This window comes from Bacillus rossius, chromosome 18 (assembly GCF_032445375.1).
Source record: "Bacillus rossius redtenbacheri isolate Brsri chromosome 18, Brsri_v3, whole genome shotgun sequence".
Lineage (NCBI taxonomy): Eukaryota > Metazoa > Arthropoda > Insecta > Phasmatodea > Bacillidae > Bacillus > Bacillus rossius.
The window spans coordinates 8,507,814-8,520,588 of record NC_086345.1 but is presented as its reverse complement, the minus strand read 5'-3'; the positions used below and the strand labels follow the sequence as shown (position 1 = coordinate 8,520,588).

Sequence of the window (12,775 nt, the reverse complement as noted above, 5' to 3'; positions counted from 1 at the left end):
ATTTCCTCTCATTCCACTCCCCCCTATTTCCTCTCATTCCACTCCCCCTATTTCCCCTCATTCCACTCCCCCCTATTTCCCCTCATTCCACTCGCCTCGTTCCTTCCCCTTCCACCCCCCTCCTCCTTCCTCTATATCCTCTCCTTCTACTCCCCCTACTTCCCCTCCCCCTCCTTCCTTTCCCTCCCCTATTTCCTCTCCTTCCACTCCCCCTACTTCCCCTCCCCCTCCCCCTCCTTCCTTTCCTTCCCCTATTTCCTCTCCTTTCCCTCCTTCCACTCCTTCCATTCCTTCCACTCCTTCCACTTGCTCCACTCCTTCCCCTTCTTCCACTCCCCCTCATTCCCCTTCTTCTCTCCTTCCATTCCTTCCTCTCGCTCCACCCCTTCCCCTCCTCCTGCTAACTCCACTTTGTGTATTGACTTCATACTAATCGAGCTAATTATATCTCCTTATATCTTCATAACTTGTATTACTTCAATTTTGAAAATTATCTTTCTCAATTTCTGTTTGCGACCAAAAGTGATTTGTACATTCTTAAAGCAATCTTGATACTAGGAGATAAATTTTTTGACTTTAATTCTAGGTGTTCATACATACCACTCCTGACTAATGACTTTTTTCCAATTGTATACTTTTTTTTTAACTGTTTGTAAAAACTTTAACTAAAGTTCTAAATTCAATTGGTTGTCTTAAGTAATTGCAATGTGTATACTAAGTTTTCAGCTGTAGCAATGGTATCTTCATTAGTAAGTGTATACAACTTGTTGAGAAAGCCAACGTGCAGTAACTTGTTTGTTTGTCCCAAGTCTCTGCTGCAATGAAGATTCAAAATTGATCCATGACAAGAACTACTCTGGGTTCGAAATTTTCCATATGGGTTAAGCTCAACTGCTCGTGCTTGGACACAGTCAAGATGTGACAAACACATGTTTTTATTTTGTGCTTGCGCCGAGTTTCAATCTCAGAGCACTCGGTGCAATGAGCTAACTTAGCAACTTTCATCTCGTATTCTTTCAGCTATACTGTTTTGTTCCTGTCAGGGCTAAGAGTTCACGTCCAGACTAGGGTTCTGCAGAGTTCCGCTAGGTCTGTTTACTTGTCCCAAAACACATAGTAGAGACCCATTTTCATCTTTGACACTTTGTCATGGAAACTTTAATTAACTAAAACATGATTTTTTCTGTCTTCTGATATTAAAAAAATTTATTTTTTTTGTTAAAGCCTTACGAGTGCTTATGTAGCATCTGCTCGTCATGACCAACATGTGGTTGTTGTTGTTGTTGTTGTTGTTGTTGTTGTTGTTGTTGTTGTTGTTGTTGTTGTTGTTCTTTTTGGAACAAGAATTGGTTTGTCAGTTTCTGCTTTCTTCAACCAATCAGTTAGAACTTGATGTAAAGTATTTGAGGCTGTAAAATATATGTAAAGTTTTTACCAGATCTCAAATAGCTTTAAGACTGTTCATACAACACAGGGTACCCATAGTGCTGAATTACTTTCTGCTAGTACCAACGCATGAACGTCATTGTACCTTCCATTTATTCAATAAGGGTTATCATAAATACTTACCACGGCAGTTCTTAATGTCTACATTAGTCTCAATCAAAAACTTGCTCAAGTCTTGAAATATATATTTAGTTTTGTGGCCCTGATTAGGCATGAATGTTACCAATCTTTCAGCAGGGATGTTTTCCTCTAAATATCTGAACATCGAAGTCCCATGTATAACGTTTCTCGGTGACCCATGTTTCTGATTTTCCAATATGACTGCTAGACATCTTCCACTGATAAAAGCTATCACACTTTTAAAACTCCATAGAACTTCTCGCCAGTATTTTGCTACATCTTCTGTTTGTCATGTCAGTTGTTGATCAGTACACCCCACAAAATAAATTTCAGCATTCAGGTGGTTTTGTGTCCAACCAGAAGTACAGCAAAAAAATTTCCATCACAATAGCCACCATGAGTAAACTTTGAGTGTTCGGGGAAAAGGTTTAAGAATACATTGCAGTGAACATGTCTATTGCTAAGAAAAAAACAGAGCCATGAACGTTTTATGGTTTTACGATTTCATGTTTTCTGCACGGACAAACTTGGACATTTATTGGTAAAACTTATTTTAGGACTAGTATAACTTTGCTTGTTAGTTACAGTTAAATAGATATCCATTAAGTTTTTAAGTGCTGCTGTTGCCTATTTTTATGTAGTGATATATATTACCTTGTATCATAGACTCTAGCCACAAACCAATGTCATTTTCCAAGCAAAGATTTTCAATAAGGGTAGGTCCAAGAGAAATTACACTTTTCTCAGGTGCAACTTTCTTGGAATTTCTGAGGGGAGGTGTGGTGGTGGTTGGGGCATTCGCTGGCTGTTCCTTCACCTGTCCATTCCCCCGGCCATTACCGTGTATGTGACCCGAATGGTGTTTCTTGGGCAGGGGTTAGTCTCTCGGCCTGTGTGGGTTCACCATGACTGGGTACTTCAGCTCGTTCCGGTCAAGAACAGCGTACTGGTTTAGGACATTCAACTTTGGCTGCTGCCATTGCTGGGGGGGGGGGGGGGTGCTTTGTGCGTACTTTGGAGGACGCCATACTTGTTCATGGGGCTGGTGGCCTATGGGGCAAGCATTCTGGCGGCGGAGGGGATAACTGGGCAGCTCTTGCCCGAGCCTTTGACGTCTTGAGAATTGACTGACATTTGACGGGAAAATTCGAGTCACCCCAAAAGTAACTAGTCTCTACGCCCCACGACACGAAGTATGGCGAACTTAGCGTGTCCCGAGCCAAAAAGGGGGGAGGGAGGCACAGAAGGAAGCAATTCGGTGTTCATCAACACCAGCAGCTTGATACAAACAATATAGAGAATTTCACCATCTATATCACCAACGGAGGAGATACCGAATTTTTATTTCTGTTAATACACGAGAACATTTGTATGGACACTTGATTTAATTTGCTAAGTATGGAATATGGTGTCACAAGGAAATTGTCTCGTTACACTGAATGGCACAGAACGGCGATAATCAACAGCACTTTAGACGACACCACAAAACAAAGCACATGCAGTACTGAGCGACAGTAATCAAATTAATTGTTCGGATCGTGGCCGATAATTATAGGTATATATTGTCGCTATAGATCCCTTTGTGAGGCTCAATATTTTGGCGATGTCCAAGTATTTCTTTATACATCGAGAGTACTTGAAATCTTTAAGTATACTCTGTACCCACAAGAACCGAGGTTTCCAGAAATCTAAAGGATTTCTTGACATCATCTCAAAGAAATGCACTTCTTGCTCCTTTCTTGTCTAGGTATGTAATGGAAAGATATAAAAATCTAGAAGTTATTTTCTTTGCAGATAGAGATTTATTGATCTTAGAATGAAAGAAAACCTGCTTAGTATTAAATGCATAAAAAACTTAGCTTTGAAACTAAAGGTGCACTGCCTCTAACATAATATTTGAAATGTGATATATTAGTCTTCGAAAATGATTGTGATAATATATCGCAAATTTTGTAATTATAACACTAAGGGAATATCTTTTGTATATCCTGGTGACGGAGGAGAGTTAGGGCTTAACAGACATTTTTCAGCAAATCAAACGGTTAGCAGAAGTATTAGCTGACAAGACTTCAAATGATTTTAAGTCTCTGATAGTAGCAGAGCTGGATGGTCTGAGGACATATCTGTGGTGCTGGGGAAAGAATAGCATTGGTGAACATAGCCCCCAGAAGTGGGGGCATTGACCTAGGTCAACAGGTTGTTGACAGGCATGTGGCCTGCAGGAATCACAATTCGCGGAATTAAGAGGATGACGATAGAGACGTCATCTGCTGGGGGCGGCCATCTTGAAAGCAGGTGGCACCAGGTGTATTTATTTGTACAAAAATCTTGCGATGGCTGAGTGCCGAACCGACGCACGCAGGCATGTTGAGGTTACCGTAAGATTTTTGTACAAATGAATACCCCTGGCACCACTTGTTTTCAAGATGGCCGCCGCCAGCAGATGACGTCACCATGGCGTCCACGACTTGTTTGAATACCCACACGGCACATGTTTGCCAACAACATGTTGACCTGGGGGCTATGGTTTGCTAATGCTGATATTTAACCCCCCCCCCCCTCCTCCACACACACACTCGTCATAGTTACGTCCTTGCTACGTCTTCTGCTTGGTTCATTTTCAAGGAGCAAAGATGAGATTTATCACCTATGGTTGTTGCAGAAAATGTTGACCAAATAGTGAAATTTTGATCAAATGATTCTCTTTCATTCTTGCAGACGTGAGTGCAGATCTATAAAGAGGGGTTTGTCAGTAAGGAAGTGCTAATATAAAATTTGAGGCTAGAATCTGTCACTGCTCGGAGGCTGGAGTGTTGTTCAGTCGTTAAAAAAGTGGGTGGTGCAGGAAAGCTAATATATATTTTAAATTCTTGTATCAATTACACGAAGAATGTTTGAGAAAATGTACATTGGTGCATAGGCCTGAGCAGGAATCTTCAGAAACTGCTGAAAGGGACAGTTATAGAATTACAGACAACAAACTGAAAGACTTAACAATAAGACGGCTATTGTTTTTTTTTTTTTTCAAAATCAGTCTAGGAAACTTTTAACACCATATCAAGTTAAAATATCTGCTTTAAATGCTATTCAAGTTTCAACTTCAGTAGTAGAAACTTTACATTCGTAATAATGTATTTTAGTACGATGGAACTGGTTTGAATAGTTATTTTATAAAGTCGATCCTTTTTTTTTACTTTTCTTTTAATGATTTGCAGTAAGTCACTTTTTTTTTAAACTATTTCATGGTTTACACTGAATGTCATAGAAAAGCCTCAAGATAGGACATCCAAAATGACTACATAAACACACGAACAAGTAAAAATCAGCTAGCGGATGTCAAGTGTTAATTGCCTGGACAGCAGAGGCAGTAAAGGTAACTTACGGCACATACGAACACAGTGCGGTGACGAAACATTTGCAACAAGAACACTTGAGTAAAAACAACCATCCTACACAACACAGCTATATTCTTTCAAATAAATCAAGAATCCTATATTTTAATATAATTCGATTACAATCTAGTTTGCATTTCATTAAATCTCAATTTTACTTAAGTGTATGCGGTGATGGGTTTATTTTAAATTCGTATAGTTTCTTTATGTTTAAAGCTGTTGTGTCATTTTACAGAAGTACACAGACAGCCCCGAATATTTTTTTTTTTTGTTGCCTCGACGAGACACGACTTTGACTTTTACTGACCCTTTTTTTCGTACCTGTTCCTTCACGGCACAGCGGGGCAGTGAGTCAGGCTGCAATAAAGTTCACAAGTCATGTCTCATGGCCACTACGTGTAGCGCTGGTTCCGTGTCACGGCTCACGTCTGCGCAAAGCGACATTGCAACGGTAGGAGTTCAGTGGCCAGTTACGCGACTCCTTAGCCAGGAGTTGGTAAAGGAGGGGTCAAGTGTGTCCGTTATATCATTTTTTATTGCGTAAGTTCTCTAAATCATTGAATTGTAAAATAAAATTGTCACACTAAAATGTTAGGGAATGGTAGTCTATTAGAATTCTCACTTTTAAACATAGGAATTTAAGTAATGATTTTTCCAGGGAGAATAAAACTGAACTTTTTTTTTGTTTTTATTTAACTGATTCTAACACTTTATTCTAAGTCAATCGTTTGATTTCGTTAGAACAAGTCATAAATAAATATATATATATATTAATTTTGTCAAATACATGAGACACCTATCAAACTTATGAAAGGTGTTCTTACAATAACGCATTTCTTGCCACTTTTGTGAATGAGGCATGTCTGATTTTAAATATATCATTACAGCCCACTAAGAATTATAAAACACATTTTAAAAAAATAATCTCTCTAAGTTTATGTAGCTAAGTTGCTGTATTGTTTTGTTTGTAACATCTTAGCTCTCCATATACGGCATTCGGTATGGGTAATTTTGCGAATGGTATGGAAGTCGTATGGAACGGAAATGTGTAACATTGTCGCTGCCATCTGTGGCGGACGGCGCGAACCAAAGTTCACAAAGCCAAAGGGAATCTTTATAGTATTAACTGTTTAATGAGTTTTAAAAAGATGGGCAGTAATTTAATAAAAATTCTTTGTCAGCAATCAGTTCCAATAATTTTTAGTAGTTTTTTTTTCAAGTCTTTTTCGCTTTTATGGAGCCGTTTCATTATATAGTTAAAATTTCGATCAGCAAATGGAATGATTCGATGGTACTTGACTGTTGTCGTAGCGAATTCTAGCGGCGGCTGCGGAAGCTACGTGCGTTTCGCGTCGATAAATGTGGTTATTTATCACACTCGGCATTATTATTATTTTCAAGAATTGTACGTTAAACTTCGTGTGCGAGTTTCGTATTATAAGTGTGTTTGCAAAATGAGAACACGTTAATTTGCTCGTTACCGAGGTTAGATATTACACTTCTCTGTCGAGTACTAGAAGATTCGCTAGCATTAATTATTTTTATTCTATGTTCGCTTGTTTTTCTTTCCTTGTGAGCCCTGGGAGGAAGGGCTCCCTCCCCCCCCCCCCCCCTTCATGGGTTACACACCCTGGATTACGCGCAGTTCACAGGCTTCTGACCAAAGGATGAGCCTACATTCGTAGGAAAAAAACTTTAGCAGCATGTTCATCATGAACAAGTAACTGGGAAACATTGACTCCATCTGCGTCTAAAGTTTTTTCTAAGGCTGTTTTACGCCTTGAAGTTAGAGCTGTACAGATAGTTTATTGCAAATGATAAAGCATTTAAGGTCTATCCATCCCTAAGGGAGTGAAAAAGGGGTGAATTCAGTTTTATAATATAAAATCATAGCAGGTAGGTAACGGACACACACACAATGAGTTTGTGTCATTTCTCTATGTCAGCCACACGGTCATATAGTAAGGTCTGGCAACTTCCTATCCTTGTCCTTGGTGAGACCCGTCCACGTACTGAAGCTCGCGGCTGCTAACGAACTAAAGGCTCTAACAACAATTTAGTTTGAAATTTCGTCAATAAATGGCGTTGCCTTGAATTGTATCGCGCTATCGTTTGGTGTTTCCGTCACGTCTTGCCTAGGGGTTACCTGCCTTCCCACAAAATGTAGCTGAAGATTGGCGTCCCGGTTTTGCTTATGCGTTTCCCCGATCAAGTATTTAAATTGTGTGTCCTACAGACTTGAAACTTGGTAGTGAGTTCCTCGTTTGTTTATCCCGGGCAATACCGGGTACTTCAAATAGTAGTTTATAATGGATCCAATTTCTTTAACCATTCATATTCCCAATAATAATTGTAACAGCTAAAACACACGATATATTTTAAACAAATAAACAAACATATTTGTTTTGATCGAACTTTTACACGCATTTGCGTTGCATTTGTATGAACTTATACACTATCCTCAAACAGTAATGTTTTTCAATTAAAAAGCAAAACTATTTTCTAGACAGTTAAACTGGTTTTTTAGAATACAACAGAGACAACGTTGCACCAACATGATAGTTTTTAAGTAAAGTATTTTTTTTCTGCATTAAGAGATCTAGTTAACACTATTGAAGCGAATAAATTTTTCGTCATGCACAAATTTTCTTTGTCACAATCTTAACTTTCTTTCTGTACTTACTGCTTGTTAAAGAATGTTCTATATGGTTAAAGTGTTTTTGTTTCCAATAGGTGGGTATGATAGGCTGCATATTCTTATATCTTACTTCGATTGCAACATACGATTTAAATTACTAATCGGAATCTTACCAATAACAAATTTGGGATTTTTTAAAATAAACACAAAAATTCAATTAATGTATAATTTTCTGTAAGCTTATAAGGCACCAAATAAAACACTTTAATCAGTTTTCAAGTTTTCACCTTATCAAAATCGCCAAGAAATGGCACGGATCCATGGAATATGGAATTGTCAGGAGATGGCATTTTGTTGATGTTGAGGTCCCTTTCCACCTCACCTATGCCACGTCGCAACACCTAACACATTGCAGAAGTGGTACTTAACGACGTCTGATTGTTGTTAAATATGACTTGGATATCCCGTCGCTAAACAGTTACTTCCGTAGAATTCGGTCATTTATGGCCGGCGGAAAGTGTCTGGAAGGTGTTTATCATTATTTTGTAATAGTAATTTATGAAATATATATATAAATCAGCCATAATAATTTCAAATAAGTAGATCCTATTTTTAGTTAAACTTTCTCACCTGTTACCTGACAGTTGGCCGTCTAACCAACTTGGCGCAGGTATGCTGGCATTCAACGTATGTACGAACACTACTCGAGACCCCACATTTTGTCTTTCGGAAAATGAGTTGTGTCGGGGAGCTATAGGCTCTCGGACTGTTGGGAACTACTGGGAACTAGTTTTGGGAACTAGATTTGGGAACTAGATTTGGGAACTAGATTTGGGAACTAGATTTGGGAACTAGATTTGGGAACTAGATTTGGGAACTAGATTTGGGAACTAGATTTGGGAACTAGATTTGGGAACTAGATTTGGGAACTAGATTTGGGAACTAGATTTGGGAACTAGATTTGGGAACTAGATTTGGGAACTAGATTTGGGAACTAGATTTGGGAACTATATTTGGGAACTAGATTTGGGAACTAGATTTGGGAACTAGATTTGGGAACTAGATTTGGGAACTAGATTTGGGAACTAGATTTGGGAACTAGATTTGGGAACTAGATTTGGGAACTAGATTTGGGAACTAGATTTGGGAACTAGATTTGGGAACTAGATTTGGGAACTAGATTTGGGAACTAGATTTGGGAACTAGATTTGGGAACTAGATTTGGGAACTAGATTTGGGAACTTGTTTTGGGAACTTGTTTTGGGAACTTGTTTTGGGAACTTGTTTTGGGAACTTGTTTTGGGAACTTGTTTTGGGAACTGCAAAGACGATATGAACCTCGTGCTTGCAGAACATCGTGGTCGGCGTGGGCGCGGGCATGCTCTCCTGCGTGGGCGACCTGAACTACAAGCGGCAGGAGGCGCTGCTGTTCCTCGCAGTCTCACTGCTGGCCGTGAACGTGGTGAACGCCGTCTTGCTGGAGGTGGGCGAGTGGCACTTCTTCCTCAGCGACTCCGCCCGGCAGGTCATCGCCCAGAAGAGCTCCCGCGTGCTCGTCTTCTACGGTGGGTGGCCATCCTCGCCCTCCTCACCTCTCCCTCGCCCTCCTCACCCCTCCCTCACCCCCTCACCCCTCCCTCACCCCCTCACCCCTCCCTCACCCCCTCACCCCTCCCTCACCCCCTCACCCCTCTCCCTCACCCCTCTCCCTCACCCCTCCCTCTTCTCCCTCACCCCTCCTCCCTCACCCCTCCTCCCTTCTCCCTTCTCCCTCCCTTCTCCCTTCTCCCTCACCCACTCCTCCCTTCTCACTCACCCCCTCCCCCATCACCCTTCCCACTCCCCCATCTCCCTTCCCACTCCCCCATCTCCCTTCCCACTCCCCCCATATCCCTCCCCACTCCCCCCATATCCCTCTCCCACTCCCCCCTCACCCCTTCTCCCTAACCCCACTCCCCCCTCACCCACGGCACTCCACCTCTTTTCCCCCTGCACAGAATGTCCATAAAAAATATGCCCCAGTTATAACTTTAGAGCCACGGAATTTTCGCTCATTCATTTAGTCGCAAGCTAGAATGCAAACCTCCACACTGTCGCACTGTGTTCATGATTGGACAATAGTTATCTGGACACGGCCCCTCTAAGACCGTGAGCCAACGATGTCCAGCTAGGAGAGAAGTAAGCGAATCAGGTAGTGCCAAATAAAGAGGATAAAAATGTTCTCGCTAAGAAATCAGCCAACGGGAAAGTAAACATGGGTCGAGCACACCTGTAACTTTGAATTCTATTCTAAGGCCAGAGGAATCCGCGAAATTTCCGGGACTCTAATAATTTTTAATAGTATCCAACTGTAAGCGTAGTAGACTGTTGGTTCAGGGTAACAAAGAGTACTGCTTTGCTGTTTTCTCGCTTCAAGCGCCACCTACGCAAAATGGCGACACCTGAGCGTTAAGCTTTTTTTTTAAAATCTGTAATTTCAGTTCAACGTGCGTGTAGTTTAAAGTTTAGATTGTGATCCTCCCCGCCTGCGGCAAAGACACCCGCCGATGGCAAGGGCAGTTCGAAACGAGACCGGATGAGTTTGTGAAGGTAGAATCACGGGACGACCGTAAGTGTCTGTACAGGATAATGACCGTGTCAGAGCATTTTACCTGCGTAGTACTTAACAAATCTATTTTGGAAAACAAGTCTTACACTTAAATTACTAAAGACGACCGTGTGGGAGGTTGTGATAACCCAGGTTGCAGTTGCTACATGCTTTAAAAACCGAATGATTATGTCGAACGTTGCAACTTTGATCGTAATTTTCGAGAAAACAGAAGCTCATTTTTGCTTGCCTATACCCTCACCTGACATAACGTCTTGCGATTTTTTTTTCCTTTGGGGCTTTATAAATGATCATGTCTACGTTTCGCCGCTACCTAATGATTTGCCAGAGTTGAGACACAGAACTGAAGATGCTACTGCTTCCATTTCTCCGGACTTTTAACCAAATTGTGGGAAGAATTGGACTTAAGGTTGAATGTGTACATATTGAACATTTGTAAAAAAAAATAGTTTACCTTTGATTTTTTTTTTGTAAATAGTCTAAATTATACTGTTGTAATATATTATTGAAACGGGTATTCTTTTTTGAACATCCTCTTTTTAAGCCAAAACAATATTCTGTCTATTTTTTTTTTCAATAATTAGCTTTGTAAATTCTAGTTTTTCATTTAGTTAATTGTCTTCTCAATATTTTTTTTTATGGCTATTCCAGTAAACACGACACTTTACTTCTCTTGAATTTTGTGTATCGTTCTAAATTTTATGACCAGATATTTACTCAATATCATTAAATAGCAGTGAAACTTTAAGAAACCATTTACAAACATGATGAGTGAAATTTTATTGCTAAGTATTTGATGTTATAATTTACAAAAAAAATGTTGAATGGATAGCCCTTAACAGTATTCACGCACGTGATAGTGCAGTGTTTGTAATAACATTCGGCACTCTCGATAAAGTTACGTTTCTTCATATCGAACACATTTTCTTTGATCACATAGTATTGCCGTTTATTCCTAAATGTATTCTATAACACACATATATGTCTTAAGAGAACTGATAAAACTCGTTACAACCATGTGCTGACCTGATATTAAAAAAAACTCAATTAAGCTAAGTTAATATTGGAATTAAATATGAATGAAGTGGCAAATGAAGTAAAGTTAATGACGGCTTGACGTTCTACCGACAGGAGGCTGATAGGAGTGGCGCTATGACTGAGTGATTGGATGCATGACCCACACGGTAATCAATTTCGTGAAATTGCTTCTAATTCTAATGTTACAATTTAGTAGCAATTGACTTAACAGAAAAGTATTTTTTTATTTCTTAAAATTTTGCTGTTTTCACTGTGATTTTTTTTTTTTGAAAATCTATCTTTGCGAAGGTTTTATTTTCCATATTTCAAAATATTTAATTTGTGTTTTCTGTAAAAAAATAATTGTGACGTAAAGTAAAATACATTGGTATTTAATCTAAATTCTGTTTGCACAACTGTCTCATGAAAAAGAGCAATGAGTTTTTATGCAGTATTGTATTACATTACATTGTACATTAGAAATAAAATTTGCCTCGCATATGTTTTAATTTATAAAGTTAAAATATTTATTTTAATCGACTACCAGACCATTTAAGATGTGAAATCTACTTGTTCATTAACCAAATTAAAAGTTTGTAATATAATACCAAACTGTAAATGTGTTCTCATTGTAAAAATTAGTTTATGATATTATTTACAGATAGGGGTAATTTTTTTCATATTATGTTTCGTAAAATTTCACTGAAGAATTTTTTTTTTATTATTTTGCGATTTTAATGAGATCTAGTGGTATAATCAACACGCGAGATTTGATAGTGTTGCGGACATTATAACAAGCAGTCCAAATACTTTAAAAGCTCTTTGTTCAAAATCTTTGAAGTGAATAAGGATACAGTTCGGCCAAATTTATAAAAATATCATTCTCAGAAGCCTTTAAGCGAACTGGAAAACGGGTTAAGCTCTCTACGATACCTGCCAGCAACTGAATATAGGTATTATTTTTCGACGCTCATTCTAAGGCCGGTTTCCACAGTTTCCACTGTAAAATATTTTGTAACACATTTTATAAAATATATTTTTCATGTTTTAATAAAATATTGAAGAGTGATTATTTTATAAAAGTTTTAGGCTTTAAGTACACCATGTAAAATATATATGTCAAGGAAGTATCCCGTTAATCAGAATTTCATAACATTTCATTTGTAACACCCCTCGTGCCTCAAAATTGAATTATTTTGAATTAATTAAAAGGAGCCTTGGAAACATGCTGGATAAAAAAATAAGTTAAATAAATTGATTTACCAGAGGCGACACGAGGTGGGGAACAAACAAAATTTAGGAACTTCCTGTAACAAGCAAGGAGGAAGTTGGTGGATCGTTAAAATCAATAAATACAAACTACACGATTAACTTGATCTATAGTTTCCCTGTTTTATTTGCCCTGATGAATTATTTTGTTTCCATTACTTTACATACAAAAGGTTTTAACAAGTTTCAAAGATTTAAAAAAACAAAAGAAAACGAAAAGGGGCCGGCCCGCGATTATTTAAAACAATTTACATTCTTAGTTTGAAATATAAACATTTGCATTAT

General features: G+C 38.8%; 1 protein-coding gene across 4 annotated transcripts in view; it reads left to right on the top strand.

Moving 5' to 3' along the window:
• The window catches only part of LOC134541079 (uncharacterized), a 169,529-nt gene that overhangs the window by 142,199 nt on the left and 14,555 nt on the right, over positions 1-12,775 (top strand). For all 4 annotated transcript variants that reach the window (XM_063384227.1, XM_063384228.1, XM_063384226.1 and 1 more), the window contains exon 3: positions 8,948-9,161. In XM_063384227.1, the coding sequence (XP_063240297.1) occupies positions 8,948-9,161 (214 nt within the window). The remainder of the gene's footprint in view (positions 1-8,947; positions 9,162-12,775) is intronic.